Genomic DNA, 26,510 nt, shown 5'->3' on the forward strand with positions numbered 1-26,510 from the left:
ATTTACCAACATACAATATAAATGCATTGTCCTAACACATAACATAATTTTTCTTATCATTATTTATAAACAATATGACATCAACTTTACTTTTGTTTGTCTTTCATGCAATTATAGGACAACATTGAAAACGAGTGGTATGAAAATGGAGAACAATGTTTGATTTCTTTTCACAGGTAAAGAATCTGTTAATCAAACTCCATCTCCACACTACCATTGATCATAAACTTCCAATCCCAAGCCCTCTTCTTCCCACTTGTTGGACAATATGTCTCTATAAAGCCTAACTGCACCTAGAAGTTGCAAAATATTTGTTCTTTCTCCATTCTTCACCCGCTAAAATCCCTACCAATCACCATACTCAAACTGCATTAAAATGGCATCCAAAAACAACCTCGAGATTAATAATAGACAAACAATGAGAGAAATGAGAATGGATTATGTTGGTGAACGGACTCTCAAAGCGGATGGGTGGAATCGGTGGATGGGTGAGCATGACACCACCTTAAAGTGGATGGGTGCTTGTCAGTATATCCATCCAAAACAATTTAAATCAATTTTTCCAAAAACACGTTGTAGTAGCTCAAATTTCATTTGCTTTTGCTTGTCAGTCATGCAGCTGTAGCAGCACGTGCAAACTCGACAAAGCCTGGTTTTGATGCGCTGATGCGCATCTATTTTAATAGGAGGCCAACGTCCCAGACCATGTGCCTTTTCTTTTATTTTAAATATGAATCATGAGTTTTCAAATTCAATACGTTCGAGTACATCAAGCGATCAAAACAATCGCTATAAAAAAAAAAATTATCTACGCTATGGCTGATTATTCAATTAATATACCTCAAGTCTCAAGAGAAGAACAATGAATGACTCAACCAAGACAATATCCAGATCCATCTTTATCGGGCTTTTTTTTTTTTTTCATTGCTTATTTTGTAGGGGAGGTTGGTTTCAATTGTCGCCACCCCCATTCGGGCGGCATCTGGCGAAGTCCTTCTGAGCTTCCAACGTTAAGTCTTCATCTTCCCATTCGTCGCGGTATTTGTCTGGTCGGACCTTCTTATTCTTAGCAGTTGCTTGATACATTTTCTTTCTCCATTCTTCAACGCCTGGAATCCCGCATTCCAAGGCAAGCCAATCATCATACTCAAACTGCAAAATAGCATCCAAGAACAGTTTCAACATTACTTTGAGAGATAACCAGTAAGAAAAATGAAAATGACAGTATCCTAACCCACTTATATAAGAGCTCTACCTATTGTCAAGTTCTAATTAACAGTGTTAATAAAGACAATTGGCATGAGCTTGCCACCAAACATTAGGCTCTTGACCAAATTTACCTGAGAATCAGCCAAGTTGTGAGTGTAGTGCTTTGGTGTGTCAGAAGCTTCTCGTGACAAATAAAAGGCTGAAACATCTGCCATCATCTCCTCCTGCGATGGGAGTCCAATCCGACCTGAGAGAGCACCTGCTATCCATTTGCTTTGGAATTCAAACATGGGGAAAGGGAGGACCTGGCACCAACCACAAGCAAAGTTTTGCTTCCATCATCAAAAAGGATGAACAATGAAGCTGATCAAACCAAGAGGATATGAAGTCAAGTAGATATAACCTTCCATAGCAGACCAACAAAGGAAAGCCCTGGAGCCAAATGTGGTGGAAAAATATGCTTGTATAGAGGTCCCACACGATTGTCATCCACAGTCACAATTCCACTGGTGTCAAGAAAAGGGAAATGATACTTGTATCTGGAAAAGGTGAAACAACTGCAAATCACTGTTCTATTCTTTGTGATTCAGTATCAACTTCGTAGAATAGAAGTTTAACAATTGGAGGATACCCCGTGCAGTGCAGAATTACATCAGCAAGAACCACACTCCCATCATAAAATATCACAGTACCATCTTTCTGGACACTTTCTATCTGCATTATTCTAGTTAATATTAGCATACTTTCTATCAATCCATCTCCCACATCAGGGTCAAACAATTCCCTTCATGGTCATCTTTTGATAGCCATGTACCAGAGATGAGTACTTTTACCATAGGATGAAGCCACATGTTATCAACAGCATTGCCAGATAACTTTTCCAAGATTCCAGCCTCAACTGATCTAGATGCAATATGAACTGCTTTAGCAACTTGAGCAATGTCCATAGAGATGTCAACAGCACTTGCAGCACTCCCTATCAAAACTACAACCTGTCCATAACAGGCAATAACAAGGTAAAACTAATCATTTCGTAAGGAAAAAAAAAAAAGAGAGAGAGAGTAGAACAAAAAGAACAAAATTGTAAAAGAAAAATATTTTACAATGAATAGATAGTTTTTCATTTATAACTCTTTATTAAATCCTCTGTTTTCTTCATTGTGCCAAGCTTTCTTACTTTGCCATAAAGCAAGGCCAATCTAGACATAGAGAAGATTAAGCTCTTAAGATAAGATTATTGAACAAGGGCGTGTATGATTGTTCCATGGAAATTGAATGGTTTCCTCACTATCTAGATAGAGAAGAAAAAAAATCTAGAATGGGGATGTGGAAGAACATCAGATGTCATCAGAATTGACGATTCAAGAACAGTTTAGGATTTGCTTGAAACACTGCTACTTCAAATGACACTATTTTTTCAAGGATGGCTACCATCTTCTATGACATTCCCATCGTGATGAATGATTTGTACAGATACAATTTAATTGGGCAATTCAACTTCCATGAGCCATCCAAAACCAAACTCACAATTTCATCAGGGGAGAAGTCATATGAACATCTATAGTGGCAGTTGAAACACAAGAATTCACAAGCCAGCAATTTCAAAGCAATGCTTCTATAGAAAGCAATATAGAAAGTAGAAACACGAGGAAAAATGAAGACTGACACATACCTGATCTCGAAAGGGCTCAGGAGTACGATAATTGTGACTATGCATATGCTTTCCTGGCCATGCATCAATGCCTGGAAAAAGGAATACATAGCAACAAGATGAAAAATAATAATAAGACCAAATAATTTTCACCACAAGTGTTTAATTTCTAGGAAAGAAAAATACATTATTTAAGAATTATACTAGCATTTCGTAAAATTAAGAATGATCTTTCAATTGTCTTGTGATCAACTCTTTTCAGATTTGTGAAAACCTAAACTTGTTGCTCCCAACTCTTATCAGTCAGCTTAAGAATTTTCCATCAGATTATCTTCCAAAAAATTCTTCAGGCAATGAATCTTTCTTCACCATATGATAACAGACAGTGTCCTGAATCATACAAGGGCTACTAATCATTTCAATTCAGATGTTGCTAGTGTGACAAACAGAACAGAATACCAATGCAAGACCAGATCATTTGCCAGTAATGGAATGAGACTCCCGACACCAAATGTTAGCAAAGAGTTTCCAAATGCACCCAATAAAGCCCAAACTTCAACCTTGTAACTATCATTTAACATACATCCAAGACAAATAAGGCATAACTCACACATGCTCTCATTCATGAGGTTAATGCAATACCAATCTACATGTCCAAAATTGTGCAAACATCAAAAATTGGATTCCGATGAGGTCCATCCATCAAAAGTTTTTAGTTTTGAACTTATGATGTCAACGTTATGAGAAATTATTATTCTTCCAGTAAATCAGTATTTGAAACTAACATCACAAATCCAGTAAATTGCAATTTAGATCATCAGTACGTCAGCGAAAGTTGAATTCATAGACGAACAAAATCCCAAATAACAAGGTGAAAATAAACGATGAATCTGAAGAATTACCAGGAATTTCTGCAAGACGGGGCTCTGTGTAATGGCCATTGCAAACAACCACAGCATCAAAAATCTCCTCCACATCAATTGCCGCATCGTTTCCGCTTCTAGACTTCACTCCCCACTTCTCATCCTCAACCAAACCAGCATAAACCACCTCCGTCTCGAAGCGGATTAATTCATTGAGTCCAAACCCAACCACAAAATCCTTGAGATAAAGCGAGACCTCTCGGTGACCCGGAAACCTTCTGGGGTCCCTATGAGGTTCACCAGTGGATACGAAGGGGTAGTCCAGAAAACCCATGACCTCTCTGGGGAGGTTGGTGCGGAGGGAGGCGTAGAGGCTGGAGTGGACTATGTGTCGAGACGGGTCGGCGCCAAGTGGATCCGTCTCCACTGTGGGCGTGTAGACCCAGGTCCCACCCACTTGGCGTTCCCGCTCGAAGACAACGACCTTGTGGCCTTCACGGCGGAGCTCACGGGCGGCAACTAAACCGGCAGCGCCAGCCCCGATGACGGCAACGTCACGTGATTTGAACAGGGAGATGGAGGGCGCCATGGGAAGAAAGTGGAGAAGCGTGGGAGGTGGCATTGAAGAGAACCTTTCTTTTATACCCAATCAACATAAACCAGAGGCCTTGCTTCCATGCCAGGAATAAAAAAATAAAAAAAAGAATTAATTGGTTAAAGAGAAGAAAGAAAAAAATAGTATAATTTTATTAAAATGTGATAGAAAAATACAGACGGTTTGATTTTCCAAAATTGGATCTTTAATTATCTTTTTAATTAAATAATTCTAAAAACAATAATTTTAAAAAATAACTTTTTTCTCAAATTTTTTTAATTATTTATAAAAAATTATGCAAAATATTTTGCATAACTTTGAATTTATCTTTTAATTTTGCCTTTTGTGTAGACCCCGACAGTCATCATCCTCTCACGTAATAATCATTCATTTGGAACAATTATTTAAAAAATATTATTTTTTTAATTTAATTTTTGTAATCTCGTGGGGCAAAACAAGTATAGATTTTTTGTCATAAATTAATTTAGGATTAAAAGATGAAATTTCTAGATAAAAGAGGTTTTTTCATTATAAAAATCATTTTATTACAAGTTTGCACAATTATTTTTATGCTTCTTAAAAAAATGAAAATCACATTTAATCACATTGGACATGATATTATTAGTGATAGGATTTAAACTCAAGACCAGATAAATTTAAGGTAGTTTAGAATATCATTGTGACAATATTCAAACCTTTTTTATTAGGTCATGCTTCCTAATATTCGCTTATATTATAAAAGGATTAGAATATCATCCTGACAAGATTCAAACCTCTCTTATTAGGTCATACTTTCTAATGTTCACCCTAATATTGAAGTATATTATAAAAGGATTATCCTTCTATGATAATATGTAGATCAGAATACTGTCATCATGGTTTCTAGGTTAATAAAAGATGATCAAATAATTATTATTTTTCCTTCTCCTTGTTCTTTTTTAATCTATGCTTATTTTATAACAATTAACCATTTTTTAATCCATCAAATTACAAGCAATCTAATAAAAAGGAGTATGAAATAAATTTTGATTTTAGATAATTTAATTTACAATCAAATTTTGATTTTAGATAATTTAATTTACAATCAAATTTTTATATATTTTAAATTTTATAAATACCTTTAATTAATCGTGACCATCACATCATTTTTATTAAAAGACAAATTTGTAAGTGTTGTAACAAAAAATGAAAAATGAAAAATCTAAATTGAGTGATGTATTTATATGCCACATCAAACAAAATATAACGGAAAAAATTAGGTTTTAACTCACTAATTTAAAACAATATTGATAATCCTCACTTCTATAAAAGAAAAATAAAAAAAAATAAAAAATAAAAAGAAAAAGAAAAAGGTTACCTAGTAGAAAGAAGGAATTACTAGTTGGGCCATCATATTAATAGTTAGGCCCATTATGTTTTAGAATCATATGAGGTACGGGCCTTCCACCTACTAAAATGCAGTCTACAATGGAGGTACAATTCAGTTTTACCCCTTCATAATTTTTATGGATTTTGACATAGAAAGATAGAAAACCTCATTGGAGCATTAATCTAATTAATTTTAACTTTATTAACTTATGGTATTATACATTGTTTAATCTAATTTTTATATAAAGCTAACTATAATTGGTGGTAAAATTCAGTTGAGTGAGGAATGGAGACAGCTCAAAATGTGGAACATGTGACTGGTGGACCCACCAGATTATGAATGGTACCAAGCTATCAGCAATCAAGGTTAGGATCATAAATTCGCAACTTCTCTCGTACTTTTGGTGGGTCCAAATATATCCAAAAATTAAAATAAAATAAAATCAGGAAGACAGGGGCATAAAGGTAAATAAAGAAGGAAAATATTGAATAGGGAGTCTAGGGCCATTTGGGCCTGGCAGTGAAAGGTGTCCCGGGAGCAGAGCCAGGGCCTGATCTATTGAGCCCAGAAATCTATCCCTAAAAGTGCAAAATGTAGAGAGAGAAACCTAATAGTGACACGCACACTTGTATAGTATTTACCTGACAAAAGAAAGGAGAAAGGAGCATGATATCTCTCACCTTGCACCCCACAACCCACCTGCGCACGTTAGTCATCACTCCTTTCTCTCTCTCTCTTAGACTTCTCTCTCTCCTGCAGTTCCCTGTCTCCCAACGATCTGATTCCCTCTTTCTCTCTCCAAAACCCCTTTTGGGTTTAACCCATTTTTTTCTCTGTTTTTTTGTCTCCCCGCTGCTGAATTCTGTGACTTTTTTGCTGAGGGAATTGGAGATTTTTGGGCATTTTAATGGCTGAATGCCCACTCTCTCCATTTTCTCACTCCTGGTACTCTCTTCTCTTTCTTTGTACCCTTTTTGGTAGTTGGGTTTTGTTCTTATTACTGTGATTATCTCCGGAATGTTTGGTTGCCTATCAAAATATATGCATGGATCTTTTTATGTTGGTTTGTTATCAGATGGTTTATTTTTTTATTCTGAATATAAGTTTGCTTCTTTGTTTTTGGGAAGAGCTCGGCGTACAATGTGGGGTCTTTTTAGAAGCATTTGTTGTCTATTGGCTGCAAAAGATTTTTCATTCCAGCCAAAAAACAAAAACCCATAAAGGGTAAATATCCATGGAGGTTGCAGATTTAATGTTCTGTTTGGTTCTTAGGAAGAATGAAAAAAAGAAACGGAAAATGGTTGAAAGTAAGCAAATTTTGTTGTTTGTGTTGTTTACGTTTCTGGAGGAAGAAGAACCATTAAATTTATGTTCGTTAAATTTATGTTAATTTGGGTGATTATACGACATAAAAGGAGTAAAACAAAGATGAATTGCATCACTATAACTGGGTATACATACAGACTTAAACTAATAACTATGGGTCTATTCGGCTACTGGAAGTCTATTCCCAGTAATGAATAAGGATTTCTGTGTGTGTGTTTGATAGATATTTTTTGTGGACTAGTCAGCTACGTGCTTGTCTCCACAACCATGCATTTGCAACTTGACGTTCAATTATCAAGGGGTTGATTGATTGAGGTGGTAAATGCAGGATTGAGCTTGGAAAAAACATGGTCAGATGGAGACATTCGTTAGACTTTTCAGTCCTTTGGTAGAATATGGGGCCCTAGTTTATAATTTAGAATCACCCATATTGGGCACACATTTTCTGTGCCTAGTTTTCTGCCCGAGGCCCTGTAAATGAACACAACCTCATGGAAGAACAAGTGAGATGATCAGAATTCTTAATCCTGAGGTCAATAAATTCCCTCTCCACCGTTCGGATTGCAATTTCATTCAGTAAGAAATTCACGTGGTGGATGAAACATAATAAAGTTGATTAATGTTTCTTCAAAAGTACACTAGTAGTTTAGATTTAGTTTTCTCTTCCACTTTGTATTAAATGAGACAGAACAACCAAATTGAAAACACTGACAACAAAGAAAAAGCGTATTAAATGATGTTAAGAAGGAAGAAAGAAAGAAAGAAAATGCCCCACATTGCAATTAAGGATACCTTTAATAATTATGATCATTAGGGTTTTAGGTCTACTTGCTGTAACGGTATGAATGCCATTTTAGAGAAAAGGATTGTTGCTTTGGAAGATGGTATTGCCTCTTAAATTTCATGGGCACTTCCTGTTTTGTGACTAGCTTCCTTTGTGAAGTTGTGCAGGTTCGGGGCCTAAAAACAATGTGAAAGGTCCTCATAGGACTTGGTTGCTCCTGAGGATGGATGAACTGATCTGAGATGTGATGCTTTTATCGGTTCTTGCAAGGACAAAATGTTAATACAGGGAGATTTTGATCTGAATTCTGCACAAAGATATGCTGATTCGACCAAAGAAGTTTTAAAGCAGACAATACTGGATCAGGAGATTATATTTAGGAAGCAGGTATGTGGACAATCTCTGCATTTTCAGTAAACCTAAGGTTTTTATCTTGATAATGGACAAAAAAAATGTTATCTTGATTTGACACTATATGGATTACCATCCTTTGACTTTGGCTAAAACCTTGAATTGGTGAGCTTGCTTTGCTGTCTATAGTCTGGAAGCATAACCCTTTCCTGTCTTAAACATCATTTAGTAGAAAAATCCCTTTTTACTACTAAAACAGTAAATTCCTGTGACTTACAGGCCATTCTTTGTTCAAAACATGTTCCTACTGAAAGGTGGACGGACAATCAAGCCATGTATTATGCATGATCAAAGCATAATTTTCCCTCTTCAGTTGTTTATCTATTTTTCTTGATATTGATTTTTCTTCAGGTTCATGAACTCCATCGATTATATGGGATACAAAAGACTCTGATGGAGAATCTCAGCTGGAAAGAGCTTGAAAGTTATGATTCATGGAAAGCAAGCACACAATCAAACCTGGTACATTTTGCAAATCCAATGAAATATAAATTTCTGGCAAAAGAGAGAACAGCTTCTGCTCATTGAAAACGAAGCCAGCAATTGGCATCTTAATGATGAGTGAATTATCGGTAACATGAGAGGTTCTCTTTTGCCACCAAATGTGGTTCTTGGACATACATCCAAGTCATTTGGGGATTCATCAGGCAACATCTGATTGATGTTTTCACTTAGAAGATGCCCTATGCCAAAAATTGGTTTTATCAAATAAATGATGTGGTTAGAGGAACCTGGTAAAGACATGGTGTGAGGGGTTCCTCTTTTACTTGGATTTGTTCTATTTCTACTGTGGTTTGGTAAATGTGTAAGTTGTGCAATGTGCATAGAATAGGTGGATATGTTTTATGATATTTATCCCTTTATGATGACTACCCAGTAGTCCTCTTGTTGGTAACAGAAACCACACATCATCAACATTATGTGCAATTTGATATCATTTTAATGTGGTGAACATTTCTTTCAGGTGGGCTCTACCCAATTTATAAACCAGGATTTGTTAGAAGAGCACCAAGGTGTTTGCTCCGAGCTTCAGCCAAGGCATTCTAGTCTTCAAAAGAGGCCTTTTGATCTTCAACTTCCTGCTGATCAGTATATCAGTAGCATCGATATGGACCTTCCAGAAAAAGGGAAGAGTTGGGATTCTCTAAAAGAATCCTTAGGTGATAAGAGTTCTTTTCTTGGGAATAATGTTTCTAATCCAGAGTTTTTGAAGCTTTCCTTGTGTATTGGAGAGGATACTAGCAAGAAGGGAGGTGGCAGTAGAAACAGGTACAGTGAGAAGACATTTTCCTGCGCCCAGTATGTTATTGATTTAGAAGAATCAACAGAAAAAGGATCAGATGAGGATACTCAAACTGTGTCCCCTCTCATCTTTGCTGGCCTGACCCCTTCTTCAGGAGACAAGCATGAGCTGCAAGCTTCTGTTTTATCTAATCTGGCCACCTCCAAAAGTGGAAAGAAAGATCCAGAAGATGGGACCATGATGAGTTGCTCTATTGTTGATGGCAGCGAAAGCTATCAAGAGCAAACTTGTTTTCATCAAGGTACCAGTTGTTTTGTCCTTGCTATACTGTTTATGATTGTAGGGGCATGACATTCTAATTCAAAGTCTGTGGTTTTACAAAGTTAAACATCTGCTATATTCTTGTGCAGGGCTCAATGAGAGTTATGGTGACGTCAGGAGTAATAATCTGTTCACCAAGAAGCAACAGTTCACTTCTTATGTAGCAGGGCAGATGGATCTCAACAGGATTCAGTTTGAAGATTCATCATGTTACTCAAATGATGTTGTGGTGCCCTATCCTTCAACAGCAAGCTCTTCAGGTATTCTTCATGGACTAGATGGTCAGTTTGAGGAAGGTGGTTGTCCTACCATGACTTGCTGGAGAAAACCAAATGCTGACAGCCTCAATGAAAATTCCGACACACTTCCCACTCTGACGGACTCCAACAATAAAAGTAATAGTACTGAGATTTTGCCTATAAGTGCCAAATCCAATGGAAGTAATGGAAGCGAACTGTGCCCTATAGACCTTGAGTCTGTATCTGGCCCCGCATTAGATCTCTGTGAGGATCCTGGAAGATGCTGTAGCAGTACCCAAAATGAAGTGGACTTGCCACTAGAACCTCCAACCGGTCTTTTACATGATGGTGAAGATACTGTATTTTCATTCCCATATCGGAGTCACAGTACCGTTCAAGATGGGAACTGCAAGTCTGACTGTATTGCTGACAACAATTCCAGCAGCATCAAGACAATGTTATCTAGAGTTGAATTGGGAGGTTCAAATCTTTCTACTTTCGATGAGCTCCCAAAAAGCCAGATATGGTCTCAAGTTGCAGAAACGCCATTCAGTGAGCAGGATAGCAGTGAATCAAAACACCAATGCCACACAAAGAAGGATGAAGAGTCAGATGTAAATGCTTTGGTCCAGAAGGCAGCCGAATCACTCATCCATATCTCATTGGAAAGTTCAGCTTGTTATCAAGAATGTTTTACCAACAAGGGATCCCATGAAAGGGAAAATGACAAAAGGGAACAGCCACAATATTCTTCTGATTCTTTCGAGTCAATTACACTGAAGCTAATGGAAAGCAGTGCAGATGACTACTCTGTATCATCAATGCCATTTGAGGTAAATGGATCAGAAGAAAAAGATTTTGGTTTTAAGCTGAGAAGAGGGAGGAGAATGAAAGATTTTCAGAGGGACATATTACCTGGACTAGCAACTCTTACCAGACATGAAATATGTGAGGATATAAACATTCTGGATGGAGTTATTAGATCAAGAGAGTACCGGAGGATGAGATCCAAAATGGGCAATGGAGAGAATTGCTGTACACCCTTGAGAAGCAGAAGGTCTAGACGTAATTATGGTGGCCGAAGAAATCATTTATGAAAATTCATATCAAGTTTGTGACCGCATCACATATGAAAATAGAATTATTGTGGACCCATATACCAGAAATAATTTTTAAATCCGTGTACTGATTTTCAGATTACTTGGTTTCTTATTAATACATTGCAGTTGAAAGATCGGTCATCAAAAAATTTTAGTATTGACAGGAAAACCAGGTATTTGTCACTGCATCATATTTCTTCCTTTGATTCACAACATTTAAGGGTGACAGTGTCACCAGTGCCGACATGCTTAGTTTGAGGGGCTAACAGACGGCCCCTCTGGGAAGTTCCAGTATGGCATTTGGCGATCAATCCTGATAGTACCCATCAGAAAATGGGTTTTCTTAATTTTATTCTTCCTTCTTCCTAGGGCCTTCTTGCAAAATTATTCATTATTTTGAGGATACTCTGTTTTCATTATTACCCCGCACTGTTTACGATGAGGAAAAGTTTTGGGTTGCCTTTTAAGATGTTCAAGAATGTCTTTTCATTGATAAATTTTTCATGTAAGTCGTAAATAAAATTATAAATACCAAAATTACTTAAGTTTTTCATAGCACAAAATCCTAAATTACTTAAGTTTTTCATAGCACAAAATCCTAAACTCAACTACAACAGTGTAGAAGACCTTGTTGAGGAAGGCCGTGGTCTAGTAGCCATTGTCATTTCAAAGCCTCTCATAAAGGGTTGGGGATAGTTTCTTGTTCGATAATTGTTTTAAAAAATTGGTTTTTGAATACAATTTAAATATGTTTTAATATATTTTGTATGTTTTTAAACGTGTTTTAAAAATAATTTTTATATACATTATTTTATTTTTAATTATTATAATTATTTTTAAAAATAATTAAAAATATATTTTTTTTAATATTTTATTTTTAAATTATTAAATGTATTTTTTAAACTCCTTTGAAAATCTTCAATCAGCTATGATACTTGTTGGGGCCACCGCCGGGCAACCATCATGTTAATGAATATTTGGGGGGCTTTTTTAACTTGTACGGTTATTTTTAAAAATAATTTTAAAAAAATGGTATTTTAAAAAATAATTCTTAAAATATGGTAGATATAGACATTTTTTAATTTTTATCACTTTGAAAGGTGTTTATTGAAGAGACACTTTCTATATCTTTCATATCAATCATAAATGTTTTAAAAAAAAAATTGAACTTACATCAAAAGTGTCTTTTGAAGAAACACCTTCCATAATTTCATAAAATTAAATTTATGTTAAAGGTGCATATTCAAAATACACTTTTCCATAATTTTTTTATTAGTCATATATGTTAAAAAAATTGAATTTATATTAAAAAAAAATATCATTTCTACAATACCATAAAATCAAATTAATACTAAAGGTATCTCTCAAAGAAACATCTTTGATCATTTTTATATCAATTACATAGTGAAAAAAATTGAATTTACATTGAAGGAGTCTATACAATTCCACAAAATTGAATTTATACTAAATATGTCTTTTGAAGAAACACTTTTCACAATTTTTATATTAGTCATTTATTGAAAAAAAATTAAATTTATATTAAAAGTATCTCTTGAAGAAAAACTTTTCAATATAAATTTAATTTTATGGGAGTATGGAATGTGTTTTTTGAAAATATACTTTTAGTATAAATTCAATTATTTCAATTAACGACTGACATAAAAATTATTGAAGGTGTCTCTTCAAAAGACACCTTTAATATAAATTTAATTTTATAAAATTATAAAAAGTGTCTTAAAAAGACATTTTTAGTATAAATTCAATTTTTTTATCATACAACTAATATTAAAAATGTCTTTTGAAAGAACACTTTTAATATAAATTCAAATTTTTTTAATGAGTGTTATTAATATAAAAATTATAAAATATGTTTTTTCAAGAGATATTTTAAACTTAAATTCAATTTTTTTTTAATGTATATTATTTATATAAAAATATTACAAAGTGTCTTTTCAAAAATACCTTTTAAAAAGTGATAAAAAAGTGTGATAGAAATAGTTTTCATTATTGTACTGTATTTTAAAAAATTAATTTTAATTTTACCGTACAATTATCAAAAATCCAATATTTGGGTGGTGTCCTCGATTATCAATAATGGCAGTCGTATCAATGGCTACCATGGTCACATGAGCCTCAACCTATAATCAACTGTGCTGTCGTTCTCACGGGTCCCATCTACTTAAAATCAGCAGCAATCAAATCAGTGGGGTGCTGATTGAACAAACTTGGCAATCTCACTAGTTGGAATTTGGAAATGACAATTTTATGGAACTAGCCCTTCTTTATGTGGATTCTATAGCAAGATAATTGCAGGAGGATAAAGAGGAGTGGAGACCAAGCCACTAAAAACCACCCTTTGACAACAAGCTAGCGTGCTTCAATTTTTATTTTTCCTATGAGGAAAATAAAACAAGCACACTCCAATAATGAAGTTTAAACCGATTAATGGCAAGGTCCAAGACCTTGAGAGAGACTTGCTTGCGGTTGGTTGGTTGGTTAGTGGATCAGATTCATGGGCAAGTGGAATAATGCCACATACAACCAAAGCCCTTCACCTAAATCTTTGAATCTTTATGTGTCTTCTTCTGTACTTATCCATGCCCCACCCCCCTCATATAATTCTGATGGTGTACGTGTACCCATAATTTCTTTCTATTTTTTCCCAGCCCAAGTATTTACCTTTCTTGAAATTTCATCACATATTCCCCCTCAAAAATATTTTTTTTTGGATGAAACAAGAAAACCACTGCATTAACACTGATGGTCAAACAAGGTGGCTCAAGAAAATTGACTTTGAAATTATTAACGTTGAACAATATTGCTCTCACCTTCATGGATTATTCAAATAATAGTAACTTAATGTGATAAAAGATTTAACTTATTATTATTAACATCAATCAATGGTCAAGTAAGTTAATCATGAATCCAAGTAAAACTTAGTATTGGAGTATACGCTCGAGGTTAATCTACCATTCAGAGACGTCTATAAAATGATTAACATGAACAACATACTTGAGAAGACATTTCTAAACATAGTGGTCAGGGGAAGAACCACAAAAAATACCAAAACCTGTTGAAACACGAGATTCTTGCTGCAAAATTTGTCAGAGAAGGATGAACTATGAATTCCAAAGTCCTTGATAGAGTCAAGAGTCCCATAATGAAATCGTGTTGCTGACGGGTTTTGGAAAACATTCACATCCTATAGGGCTTATCAACCATTTTATTAAATTAAAACCAGATAAAGATTAGGATATAGAGCCGGCAAATTGCAACCAAAGCATGCAATTACAGTCACCTTTGTTTCTACTCAACCATTTGAAAACACACACATTCCCCATTTTGTTCTCATTTCTGATAGGAAATTGGCTGGTGGGGTATGAAACTTAATCCACCGTTGACTATCTTGGCACTATGTTGGCTTGGGTGAGTTTATGCAAATGTAAATTAAGATATCTTTATGAAGTGGGTTTTGAATATTGTGGGTCGTACTCCGCTGAATCAACCTAGTTTTGATTCATTGGTGGTTTCCGGTACACGGGTTTTGCCAGAAAATACAGTTCGTGTTATTGGCTTTATCTGATCAAAAGAGGACCCAGTTGCATCCGTGATCATCCATGGTGTTTTGGATCCTTGAATCTGTCACTTTGAGGCTTTATACAAGCTAGTTCTGAATCTTCTGATAGCTGAGCTAATCAGTTGTTGAGTTCCATGAACGAAGCTTCAGGTGTTTGTGTTTCAATGACCCCTGTAAGGTGGGATTTCAAAATTCATGAAGTTGCTCAGAGTGGTTTCAGATATGCCCATCACTTGCTCACTTGTATTTCTGATCAAGCTCAAGCGACAAAAACTCAGGAAGTGAACTTTATAGCCCAAGAAGCACTGACTGAATTCAGAAAACTGCTCACCCTACTTGATGAAGAGAGGGATTATAAGAGAATAAGAAAGGGTCCCCTGCTGAATTCAGGACATATAAGCCCTGTAGAATGGATGGATAGTCCCAGTCCTTTGTCACAAAGCCATGGGTGCAACGCGATTCAACCCAGCATGGTTAAACAGTTGATCCCTCTTCAGAACGCTCAGTCTTCAACTGCCTTTTTCCCCACCAATGGTTTCAACTTGTATAGGGAAAAACAGAATCTAGCATTACAACGTTGTTACTCAGAGAGCAATCTTGCTGTTCCAAACAACTCCATCATAGGGTTGAACTTTCCACAGAAATCCGCGATTTCTTTAATTAGTATGGATGGAAGTAGCATCGAGGAGCAGACAATCCGTTATTCATCATCTGAAATTCTGGCCTCTCGATATGACTCTTCCAAGAGGAAGTGTGGGGCAAAGAGCGAAGAAGAAAGCATGAGATGCGTAGCCTCAACTGGGGGATGCCACTGCACGAAGAAGAGGTGACTACCCTTCAACAGTTCATCTTGTTGGTTTTAAATTCTATTAATATCACTTCTTTCTGTGTTTCAAGTGACTGATGTTGCTGAATTTTGAAAATTTTCCTATAATACCATGAATAGAAATTAGGATTATGTTAGAACCGGATTTTAGCTTGAAAAATCCCTTGGCTATACATGTTGATTTGTATATTTGTCCATTTTTACTGAACAAAGCCATGATGGCTTATTTGTAATATTTGACCCTTAGCAAGAAAATTCCTGATATAACTACAATTCATCTGCTTGTATACTGATATAATGGTTCTCTTACGGTGGGTTTTTTCTTTTTTTCTGCTGTCCTCTTTTATTATGTGCAGGAAACTGAGGATAAAGAGATCGTTCAAAGTTCCAGCTATAAGCAATAAACTAGCAGATATACCTCCTGATGACTTCTCTTGGAGGAAATACGGGCAAAAGCCCATAAAAGGATCTCCACATCCAAGGTATTTTGATGTTCTTCCTACCTTTTCTTCATGTTGTCAAGATCCTTTCAGACTGGCCATCCATTACTTTATGGTTGTTAGTTTCCATAGTCCAATATCAAAGTTTATAATTTGTGGGACTCTGTTCTGCTTGTTGCATCTTGGATCATCTATTCACATTTTTCTTTTTCTGGATCTGACATGATGTAGTTGTATCTTTGGTTCATTGGACACTATCATATATTCACCGGATGTTTAGTTCACTACAAGTCATAATTTAGGGTCATGGATATGATTGTTCCAGTTATGAAATTGTAAAATTGAACTGACATGGGAGCTATATATATCCTCCTCTGCTTGCTCATTGTTCATGATTTCACATATGACATTTTGATTGGTCTCATGGAATAGTCCATCCAGTCAAGACCTAAGTGGATGATTATTCAAACCAATTACAGGCTTATGGCCACATATTCTGATGTTTACACCTAACAAGAGGGGGCAGCTCCTTCACATACTACCCCTAGCCTTCCCAAAGGTTTATGAAAAGGCAAAATTCTTGAAGAGCCTTATTTCCTTAATGAATCCCTGTTATTCAAAATGTATTGTAACCCATTCATTAGCAAAACCAAAGATTTCCAAGATCAAGAACCTCAAGGTAGAGTTGCTTCTAAGTGCTAACTCGCTGTCTATCCACAAGAGAAGAGATGCTGACAATTTTAATGGTTTGGATGCTGGGGATGTAGCAAAAATCATCATTTTGTTGCATGATTGTCTATTAGCTTTCTTTGTTTTCTTTTTCACAATATGGTGACATGCCTTTGATGTTTCATTTTCAAGGAGCTATTACAAATGCAGCAGCATGAGGGGATGCACTGCAAGGAAGCATGTGGAACGATGCTTGGAGGATCCTACCATGTTGGTTGTGACATATGAAGGGGACCATAACCACTCTAGAATTACATTTCAAGCACCAAATGTGATGATTCACTAGTAGAATGAAGCCAAGGAATTCTCACATTCCACGCTGGAACGGGTTTTGTATTTAGCAAAATTCTTCTGCCCAAGCATGGAAATTATTGAGAATGTAATTGCTCTGTTCTTGTGGAATGATACTGTTTTGTTTTATGAAGCCCATTGAATTCATTCTCTTTTTTTCATGCATATACCTCTTTTTTTTCCCTGTAAGAAATGTACTGAATCAAAGCTTTGCATGAGAAATGGAACTCCTATTGTAAAAGAATTTAATGACACTTTTGGTAATTCAGACACACACATAAATGTTTTGTGGTAGTTGCTTGGATCTTGCTCTGCAGCCAATCCAGTAGGGCCATACTTGATGTTTTTGCATGAGCTTAACCCTTGAGAATTTCGAGTTCCCTGGTTTTAAGTTGCCGATCCCCAAGCATAGATGAAAGAAAGTCCAGTTATAGCCAGCATAAATTTTCTTTCCAAACTGGTTCATGATCCTCTCATGTCTCCTAATTCCAACAATTTTAAGTTGAAGTACCAAACTCATTATAGACCTTTTCTGTCCATAGAAATTGCTTAGTGACTCTGTTTGTTCACCCAGATTTTTATATTGAACTGGACCTCTCCCAATGATAACATCTGCATTGGGTGCCACAATGGTCTCTGACCTTGAATTAAAACAAAAGGGAGCCTAACTTTTTCCTCAAGCATTTTTTCCTAAGTTAATTGTTAATTAAAAGGAATCAATGACAAAGCAGTAGATGACATACAAAGGGCTTGTCCCTTTAGACAATCTTGATGGGCCTACTCTATTTTAAAGGATTAAACCATGGAACACAGCCGACCATTACCAACACCATATGAAGATTTTTTTATGAGATGTTAATTATTTGTTTGTCTATTTCATCAGTACCTACACTGTGAAGGATCATGACACCTGTATGATATGTGATGTTTGCTGGGAACTGGGCTAAACAGAGAATCATTGTGTTCCCATTACCCACAATCTCTTTTGTGTAAGGGGTTAGGCCCAATGACTAACCAAGTAAAAGTTCCAAACATCAGGCCTGGACTTGTACAAACCCTCTAGAAGTATCATTTTGGAAATGCCTTTATGAGAAAGGAAAGATGATTCAAGACCCAAGAAGAAATCAATCAAAGAGATTAGATTTGGTAATGAGATTTGTGTACCCAATAAGAAAGGTTTACAATTTTTTCATCATGTGGGGGTGGTTTATCATTGAGTTACATCGGATTTAGTTGCCTTCTGATTGGATGTTTTTGTCATTGGATCCTCCAATATTTGTCCAAAAGAGTCCAGGACTTAAATCTTGGATTAAAGTTGGTTGAAGATCCTATGATCATTACATGCTACATTGTACTATTTAGTATACTTAATTGGCCCAATATTTTGTGATGTATGCCCAAATGGTCACCCAAGACATACCAAGTTTTTAGGTCGATGCATGAGTGGGTGATGAGTGGATACTCTTCCAAAGTTGGGCACCATCATGTGTTGTTTCTTCTCAGCCACTAGTGATGCTTGCTTAGTTGGGTAGTAGGTCTAATAATTTTTCAGTCTTGGGGGAGCCTTTTTTCGTTTAAGAGGGTTAATGGTGTTACAAATGGACCCCATATGGATCTCCATCATCCATGGCAGATGAAGAAGATTTCCATGGTCTAGAAAGCCTAACAACTTAGTTCATGATTATCCCTTGAAAGAGTTTTTTTTTTCTTCTTCTTCTTCTTCTTTCAAATGCTATTATAAGCAGAGGGGAATCATCTATTAGTCATGATTTTCTTCATTTTATTATGGAACTACAAAGTGGGTTAGTTGCAGTGCTACAATATTTTGGTCTCACCCACTTTTGCAAGGTGTTTTGAATCATCTCTTTCCCTAATTAATAAAAGTTCTCATTCCTTTTATTAAAATAATAGAGTGTGTGTTTGGAAGATTGGAATATCATAAAAGAATTAAAATCCCATTTAATTTTTCATCCATTTTTATCTTTCGATGACTTAATAGAAATAATGATAAGATTTAAGAATTTATTCTCATGGACGTACAACATGGTCATGTCACATGGTACCATAGTTCATCTTTATGTCACATGGTACCATAGTCGTATTTAGAACATTGAAATAAAGAATCAGATCAGGGATCAATTCCATTTATATTCATTAATGTACTTGAATGATTTGCTAAAATTAGAATAAAAATTAAATATTCATCTTTAAAGAAATCAAATCTCGCTTTTATTAGGACTTGTGATTCAATTCAATTCCCATTCTTGTTCTCATACAACAAACGCACCCTAAATAAAATATAAATTTAAAATTTATCCATAAAAATTAATTTAACAATAAAGAAAATAAATGAGTCAGCATTTCAAATGACATTTAATAATGAAATGGTTATGTTGTGGCTCAAGACCTACCTTGAAAGAGAATTTCCAACAAGGGAATGATTCTCTAAGCTGCCAATCAAGCAAAAGAAAAAATATATTGTACAGTACAAACAAAATGGCTTTTTCATGAGGTTCCATTTGTTCCAATTAATAATCATTTCCCCAATAGACAAGACAAGAATTTATCATCAATAATCTCTCCCTAATGTCTCATTTTCCATCATTTTAGTAGAAAATAACATACCAACAAAGCATATCTGCCACATTAATTGTTTGCGTTTGTAGCCAGTCCCTTTGATATCTCCTCCTCATTGGTCAACTTCAAATTTACTTGCTCATTTTTCTAACAAGGCATAACCAACCACAAGAAATTTTATGGCTTATTTTTCAAACAGGTCCACATTATATGACTCAAAGAAAGTCCAAGCAAAATTAAATTCAGGTTGAATCGTATGCTTTGTCTAGTTAAACAACAATTGGACGCAATATTTGTGAATTATAGTGTATTTGATAATGATTTTAAAAAATATTTTTAGTTTTTTTAATATTAAATAATAAAAAAATTCAATTGTTGAAAAGATCAAAATTGCTTTCTAAAATTACTATCAAACAAGTTCTTTGTCAAATAGTGTAATTAACTTCAATACCATTATTTTTTTTTTCTTTTTAATGGATTCGAAAGTTTCATATAATCAAGTTCATTTGGTTCTGTCTAGATATATTTTTTGTTTTTATGTTTCAAGATAAAAAAAAATTTATACAAAATATAATAACTCTTATACAAAAAATATAATTTTAATTTGTATTCTTAAAATTTTTGAGGTTTTTTTTTTAAAATTACTTCCTCAAATTTTAAAAATTTAAGTTTACTTTTCAAATATACAAAAATATGTTCCTACTTTTTGTATAAAAATTTACACATTTTGTTATGAAAATTTTATTTTTAAAAATAAAAGATAAAAAAAATGTATCTAAATTAAACAAAGATAAATTTGAGTTATGACTCATTGATTTGAAAATATATATATATATATATATATATATAAAATCTCAAATTTTATACATCAGTTTTACAACTTTAACTTCATCCATTTAAAAAATATTTTAAAATATATACACTTTTTCATAAATCAAATAATTATTTTCTAAAACAATCATTTTACTTGAAAATATTAAGTAAAAATAAAAAAAAAATTATCATGTTAAGTTAATAAAGGTATTTTATAAATAAATATGTTATAAATTTTTATTATATAACATAAGGTACAAATCATTTATAAAAAAAAAATACAATAATAAATAAAATATTTTCTCATCCAGTTAATAATGATTTTAAATAAAAGTAGAAATAATTATTGAAAAAATCTTTTTAAATCATTTCTAATCAATGCAAATAAAAGGGTAATTATTGAATTCCAAGATTATTATTCTTTTATATATATATTTGAATTAATGAGGTAAACCCACTTTTCCCAGAAGTTTAACCCTAAATTATGTCCAAATTTCAACTAAAATATTTTGTTGGAATTTTTATTGTAAATAAATACAAAAAATCATGGAAGTAAAAATATTAGGGGATGTCCTAATAAAGGTTTAACATGGCTTGACTAATAATAACGAAGATAGCCGTAGCTCATAATTGGCTCACTAATAATAATCCTATCTCTTCTGAGTAGCATTGTATCATATCCCACATGGTCCAAATCTTAGTGATGTGTTTACATAATCTTGGTATTAACTCCTACACCTAATGTTTTAGGACCATTGGGATTTTGTCACTCATCATGGCCAAGTGGCTAGTGGGACACACGTGGATTACCCATTTAATCAACCAAGACTTCTATTTGTTTCCTCCTTCAAAATTTGTTAAATTCTCTAATTTACTCCTCAATAGATAATATAATTAAATAATAATATTTCTTTATTTATTGTTTAAACTAACCCTTTAGCATGAGAAAATGGGATGCATAGCACCCTTAGATATGAGATAAATGAAGGAATTTCAAGTTAAATAGGTATTTTAGTTAAATAAAATATAAGTGTTTGTTTGATAATTATTTTTAATTTTTTTTATTTTATAGAAAAAAAATGAGGAAAACATGTTTAGTAATAAAAAAAATGTTCTTAGAAAATATTTTTTAATTATTTTCTAATAATTATTTTAAAAAATAATTATATAAATATGTAAAATAATTAAAAATAAAATTTAGACATAAAAATTATATTTAAAAATATAAAAAATATTCCGCGTTTTCAAATAGTTTTTATTTTATAAAACATCATAAAATTATTTTAAATAATTACTTTAAACTGTTATAAAAAATTATTATCAAATAAACTCTAAATGTTTTTATAAATTTTGATATTAACATTTAATTTAATATTTTTTTTTCAAATTAGTTTAAGATCGTATTTTGAAAATGTAATTTTCGGACAAATTTAGAAATTATAATTTTAAAGTATGGTTTTAAATGTACCCTAAACTCGTAATTTTAAAATATGATTTTTAAATTTGTATTAAAATTATAATTTTAAAATATGATTTCACGCAGATTAAAAAAAAAACACAACAACAAAAATGAAGCATGAAAGAGAATGATTGGTTTGGAATAAATGTTTTAAAACAGGCTCAAATGTATATTTTATGGGTAAAATGGTCATTTCCAAGAAAAACTCCAAATTGAAGGATAATGTGAGAGAAGATAGATTAAGAAGAGGGGGGCAGCTGAAACATGAGTTGTCCAAGAAAATGCAGAACAGAAGTTGGTGTTTCCGAAAATAAACAAAACAGAAAAAAAAAAAAAAAAAAAAAAGGAGTTGCGAAGACATAGACAAGACAGCTGTTAATCAGAGGCAAACGTCTGATTTTAATGTACAAACCATAGCCAATTGCCCAATCCCATCAGTGCCATTGCCTTGGACATATCTGTAATATATTTTCTTATATTAAAATATGTCGACCAATTAAAAATATAAATAAAATAAAATAAAATAAGAAAATGGGTGTTTGGGGCAGAGGAAGGATGGGGAAAGTGGGGACAAGCAGATCTCAACTCTATCCTGAGTGAAGATCCCAATCCCCCAATGTGTACCAACCAAACAGAACCCCTATTCTGCACCCCCAACCCCCCCGCCCTTTAGGTTTCGGGTACCCTACCCTACGCTACTCTTAACACTGCCCTACGCCTTGGCCCTCCCCTGCTTATCTCTTCATCCTGCCCTTCCGCAGCTTGCACCCTTGGCTTTGTCAACACTCAACAGGGCATGTCAAAAAAAATTGAGCGCGTTGGAAATCTTAAAAAATAGGAAAATGCTAAGATATTCAATATTCAATCAAATAAAATATCTGCACCATTAAATATGACTGGTGGAGAGATCTAGATCGTCGATTAAGGACACAAATAAATAAGAAAAAAAAAGATATTTCTTATAAAAAAAAATGCAGTGATTTTATTACAATAATAATATTCATATTTTATCAAAAAATCATTAATATAAATTTATTTTTAATTACAAAATTACTTTTTACTTTTTCTAGGACTCGAATGAAATTTAAATAATACTCTTATAAATTGAATTTAAAATTTCCTTTCACATAATCAAAATATGAAAATTATTTTTAAAAACAAACATGATCGATTTACATGTGGATTGTATGCTCGCTTACTTTAACTAACCGTTGATAACAATTTTTAAAATGATTGTTTAGATTATTTTTAGCGTGACAAAATCGTTGTATAATTATTTTGACATATAATAATGTTTGTACATTAAGTATTTAAGTTGGTCAATAAATCTTACCAATTGTTGTTGATGGGTCATGTCATACCTTATCCATTCAACTAAATAAGTCAATGTAAACCTAATACAAATTATTGATTAAAAACATTAATATAAGCATAACCTAATTATTAAACATTTAATATATTATATGACCGATTTAATAATCAAATCAAATTAGGTATTATTTTAATTAATCAAATTTTATTCAAAATTAATTTTTAAATGAATAAAATATAAATTAATTTATAAAAAAATATATAAGTTTTAAATCATATTACCCGCTAAGAATAATATTCTCGAAACTTTCAAAATTTAAAGTACTTATACCAATCATTATTTTAAATAAAAAATATTTCAAAAAAATGATTTTAGTATTAATTAAAACAACTTCTAGTAGAATCTAAATGATTGAACTAAAATATCATCAAATAATCCAAAAAAATGTCTTATTTTGTTATCAATGTCTTATGTAAAGTACATGGTATGTAGGTAGAAAGGGGTTTAAAAAAGAGGAACGTGATTGAAGTTTCAATTTAAAAAAGAAAAATAAAGGATGATAAAGGTGTAGTAGCCACACAACACTTGAAAGGGCCAACAACAACACTGAAAGTGGACAGATCGAAGCTGTCAGTAATTTAATCACCTTCCCAACTAATGCATTTAAAATCAACATATTCATCTTATTAAAAATCATTTGAATTTTTGTATTCATGAAAGGAAACATTGAATCGAGAAAGAATATTTTTGTCACGCTAAAAAAAGTATATTATAAATTATTTTTGTTGTAACAACTATAGGTTATAATAATATTAAAAATACTATAGGTTAAAAAGGTATGGAAATGTAACGTCCGTCTCATGCCATTGCCACCTTATTATCATTAGTGCGGGATGGGGGGTGGGTCTCGGAAAATAGGGATAAAATGGTAATTTGGGAAGGTGGTCCAAAATTGGAGGACTGGAGAGAGTGTGTCGGAGATGTCTGCCGCTAGAGAGCCAAGTAGATTTTGTGAGAGTACGAAAGTGGAGGTGCAGCTGAGCAGCATGATGCGTCAAGTACTTGAGGCCCGAAACGCCGCCACGTCACTCCGCGTGAAAAAGATGGACCCTTGCACCCTGTGTGATCTCCACGTCTCTCTCTCTCTCTCTCTCTCTCTCTTCACTTCTTCACTGCTGCTATGTCGTTTTGACGGGACCCACCCGACACCCCAACTCTTAACTCCTTGTTTGCATCCTCCACTATTTTCCATTTTCTTTTTCCGTTTTTTGGTGCATTGTTTATGAAACAGATTCAAACAATCCACGTCAGTTCGGCGGTTGTGGGTGTTGCACTTAGACGCCAAGCTCGGCTGTTAGGCTCTGCTAACCTTTCTAACCGCCATTTTAACGGCTAACGGTCTGTACAAAATATCGAAAATCCCTTGATTACAGAAACATTCCTGATCTAGGCACAACAATGGCAAAATCTCCTGAGATAAAGCATGTCAAAAATGGTGAGAATTTTTAGCATGAAGCAAAGGAGAGGCAGGCAAAATATGCACAACCATGGCAAAATCTCCTGAGATAAAACATGTCAAAAATGGTGAGAATTTTTGGCATAAAGCAAAGGAGAGGCACGTAAAACTGAAAAGAATATGCAGTGAAAGTGATGTGTCGTCTCTCCAGTCTCCACCATAGGTCCATTATCAAATATGGATGGTGCCACAGCCTAGGCTCATGTAGGTTTTAATTAGGTACCCTTTTGGAAAGGATTATCTTTTAGAAAATATCTCGATACGGACTTATAAGGGAAAAAATAAAAAGTTGTATTAATTTACCATAAGCGGCTTATCATCAACCTTATGGTAGGAGTATCCACAGAGATTCCGCTTATTATGGGTTATGAAAATCTTTACCCAAACCTAGTAAGATCTTCTGATAGAAAAAAGAAAATATCTGGGGCTTTGATTTGGACACTATTATTTTGTAAAGTTGAGGTATAGGGTCCGCAAATCAAGATAAGGGCTAAAAGTTTTAGAACTGCGGCTTAAGCTTACACTAAACTAACAGATTTTTATCGAATCTTCATAAAGTCGGCCAACAATGTAAGTTAGTGCTCATTTCCCCAAAAATAAATAAAATAAAAAACTTTAATATATGTATATAAAATATACATTAATATGTCCATATTTTTTTTCTTAAGTTTATGAGTATTTAAAAGTGTGACATTAACATGTATAAAATATTAACTATGTGTCCATTTAGTTAAATAAATAAATTTAATATTTTTAATACTATCACCTTCCTTCTTTTGAGGATTTTCCTTTTAACTTGGCCATAATGCCTAAAGGGGAAAAAAGAACCCCAACTTTTTTAAATTAATATTATCCTTATTTATTTAAAAATAATCTAAAATATATGTATTTTTTAATAAGTCATATAATTATTTCTCAAAATACCATTTTTACTTATCATATCATAATGTCAATAAATATTTTTTTTTCAAATATTATTATTATTAGTGATAGTATCAAGTAATATTTATTTTTTAATTGAATAAAAAAATCAAAATATTTGACTTTTTTTATTCAGCTAAAAGTAACATGTCGTCTAATATAATTAAAGTGAATTTGTTATTAATAAGTTTAGTTTAGTTATGTTAAATGATGTCGACATGTTACTTTTAATTGAATATAGAAAATCATATATTTTGGTTTTTTTTTAACCAAAAAACAAACATCACCTTGATCATAATTGGATTTAATCCTTTATATAAGATTTTGAATAAAAATGAACTGTTAACATTAGGTTATATAAACATTTAAATGTTTTACCTTCGAAATAAATTTCATATTATGTCATCTCTAAGTTTCCTTTATAGTTTTGTCGAGTAAATAATAAAATAAGTGATATGATAATTTATTTTATTTGATTGTCAACCAAATGTATTATTATATATGTTATTTTATTTGATGTTGGGTAGTATGTAAAGGTCACCAAAATAAACATTGCCTTAGGCTCACTAATAGCTAAAATAAATAAATGAATAAAAAAAAAAAAAAGCGTGCCTTAAAAAGGATGGCGCCCCATGAGTGAGAAGGGAGAGTGGCCCAAAAGGGTGTCCCAATCCGAGGTGTATATGAAGTCAAAAATGTGTTGCATATATTTGTCATTACCCTGCCGTAGAAGTAATAAAGTTAGGCAGGTGCCCTTAGCTATTCACTTCGAGATAGGATATTTCGGTTATAGAGAAGGAAAGGTTTGGAAGTTGCCCACAGAATATTGCTCTAAAGATTTGAAAGCAACCTATTATACACACCAAGATAAACAGATGCCCACATTCTCCTTCAATCAATCCCTTTTTTGTTTTTCTTTTTTCTTTTTTCTGTTTCTG

At 33.4% G+C, this 26,510-nt stretch overlaps 3 protein-coding genes across 4 annotated transcripts; 2 read left to right on the top strand and 1 right to left on the bottom strand.

Moving 5' to 3' along the window:
- Nucleotides 1-696: 696 nt before the first annotated feature.
- LOC100242032 (flavin-containing monooxygenase FMO GS-OX-like 3) lies at nucleotides 697-4,430 on the bottom strand. The gene is made up of 7 exons (XM_002268103.5): nucleotides 3,763-4,430; nucleotides 2,882-2,952; nucleotides 2,043-2,201; nucleotides 1,841-1,923; nucleotides 1,613-1,748; nucleotides 1,341-1,514; nucleotides 697-1,152 (listed from the first exon to the last, which is right to left on the bottom strand). Exons 1-7 carry the CDS (start codon nucleotides 4,343-4,345, stop codon nucleotides 952-954), a joined length of 1,407 nt encoding a protein of 468 aa, XP_002268139.2. The 5' UTR covers nucleotides 4,346-4,430; the 3' UTR covers nucleotides 697-951.
- Nucleotides 4,431-6,339: 1,909 nt separating this feature from the next.
- LOC100250510 (uncharacterized) lies at nucleotides 6,340-11,211 on the top strand. 2 transcript variants are annotated; one of them, XM_059733604.1, is made up of 5 exons: nucleotides 6,340-6,632; nucleotides 7,957-8,184; nucleotides 8,560-8,670; nucleotides 9,173-9,752; nucleotides 9,862-11,211. In XM_059733604.1, the coding sequence occupies exons 2-5, from the start codon at nucleotides 8,074-8,076 to the stop codon at nucleotides 11,106-11,108; spliced, it is 2,049 nt and encodes a 682-aa protein (XP_059589587.1). In that variant the 5' UTR covers nucleotides 6,340-6,632; nucleotides 7,957-8,073; the 3' UTR covers nucleotides 11,109-11,211. The 2 variants fall into 2 exon arrangements, with proteins under 2 accessions (XP_059589587.1, XP_059589591.1); XM_059733608.1 differs by having other exon boundaries at nucleotides 7,965-8,184.
- A 2,946-nt stretch (nucleotides 11,212-14,157) lies between these two features.
- On the top strand, nucleotides 14,158-17,121 carry LOC100267695 (probable WRKY transcription factor 21). The gene is made up of 3 exons (XM_059733612.1): nucleotides 14,158-15,514; nucleotides 15,871-15,996; nucleotides 16,816-17,121. Exons 1-3 carry the CDS (start codon nucleotides 14,823-14,825, stop codon nucleotides 16,967-16,969), a joined length of 972 nt encoding a protein of 323 aa, XP_059589595.1. The 5' UTR covers nucleotides 14,158-14,822; the 3' UTR covers nucleotides 16,970-17,121.
- The last annotated feature ends 9,389 nt before the right edge of the window (nucleotides 17,122-26,510 follow it).

Source organism: Vitis vinifera, chromosome 2, assembly GCF_030704535.1.
Source record: "Vitis vinifera cultivar Pinot Noir 40024 chromosome 2, ASM3070453v1".
Taxonomy (NCBI): domain Eukaryota; kingdom Viridiplantae; phylum Streptophyta; class Magnoliopsida; order Vitales; family Vitaceae; genus Vitis; species Vitis vinifera.

Coding starts and splice junctions, on each gene's coding strand:
- LOC100242032 (XM_002268103.5), bottom strand. CDS start 4,345: ATGCCACCTCCCACGCTTCTCCACTTTCTTCCCATGGCGCCCTCCATC. Junction 2,953..3,762: donor CCGTCTTGCAGAAATTCCTG/GTAATTCTTCAG, acceptor TCCTTTTTCCAG/GCATTGATGCATGGCCAGGA. Junction 2,202..2,881: donor CTGAGCCCTTTCGAGATCAG/GTATGTGTCAGT, acceptor TGTTATGGACAG/GTTGTAGTTTTGATAGGGAG.
- LOC100250510 (XM_059733604.1), top strand. CDS start 8,074: ATGTTAATACAGGGAGATTTTGATCTGAATTCTGCACAAAGATATGCT. Junction 8,185..8,559: donor AGATTATATTTAGGAAGCAG/GTATGTGGACAA, acceptor ATTTTTCTTCAG/GTTCATGAACTCCATCGATT. Junction 8,671..9,172: donor CAAGCACACAATCAAACCTG/GTACATTTTGCA, acceptor CATTTCTTTCAG/GTGGGCTCTACCCAATTTAT.
- LOC100267695 (XM_059733612.1), top strand. CDS start 14,823: ATGAACGAAGCTTCAGGTGTTTGTGTTTCAATGACCCCTGTAAGGTGG. Junction 15,515..15,870: donor TGCCACTGCACGAAGAAGAG/GTGACTACCCTT, acceptor TATTATGTGCAG/GAAACTGAGGATAAAGAGAT. Junction 15,997..16,815: donor AAAGGATCTCCACATCCAAG/GTATTTTGATGT, acceptor TTCATTTTCAAG/GAGCTATTACAAATGCAGCA.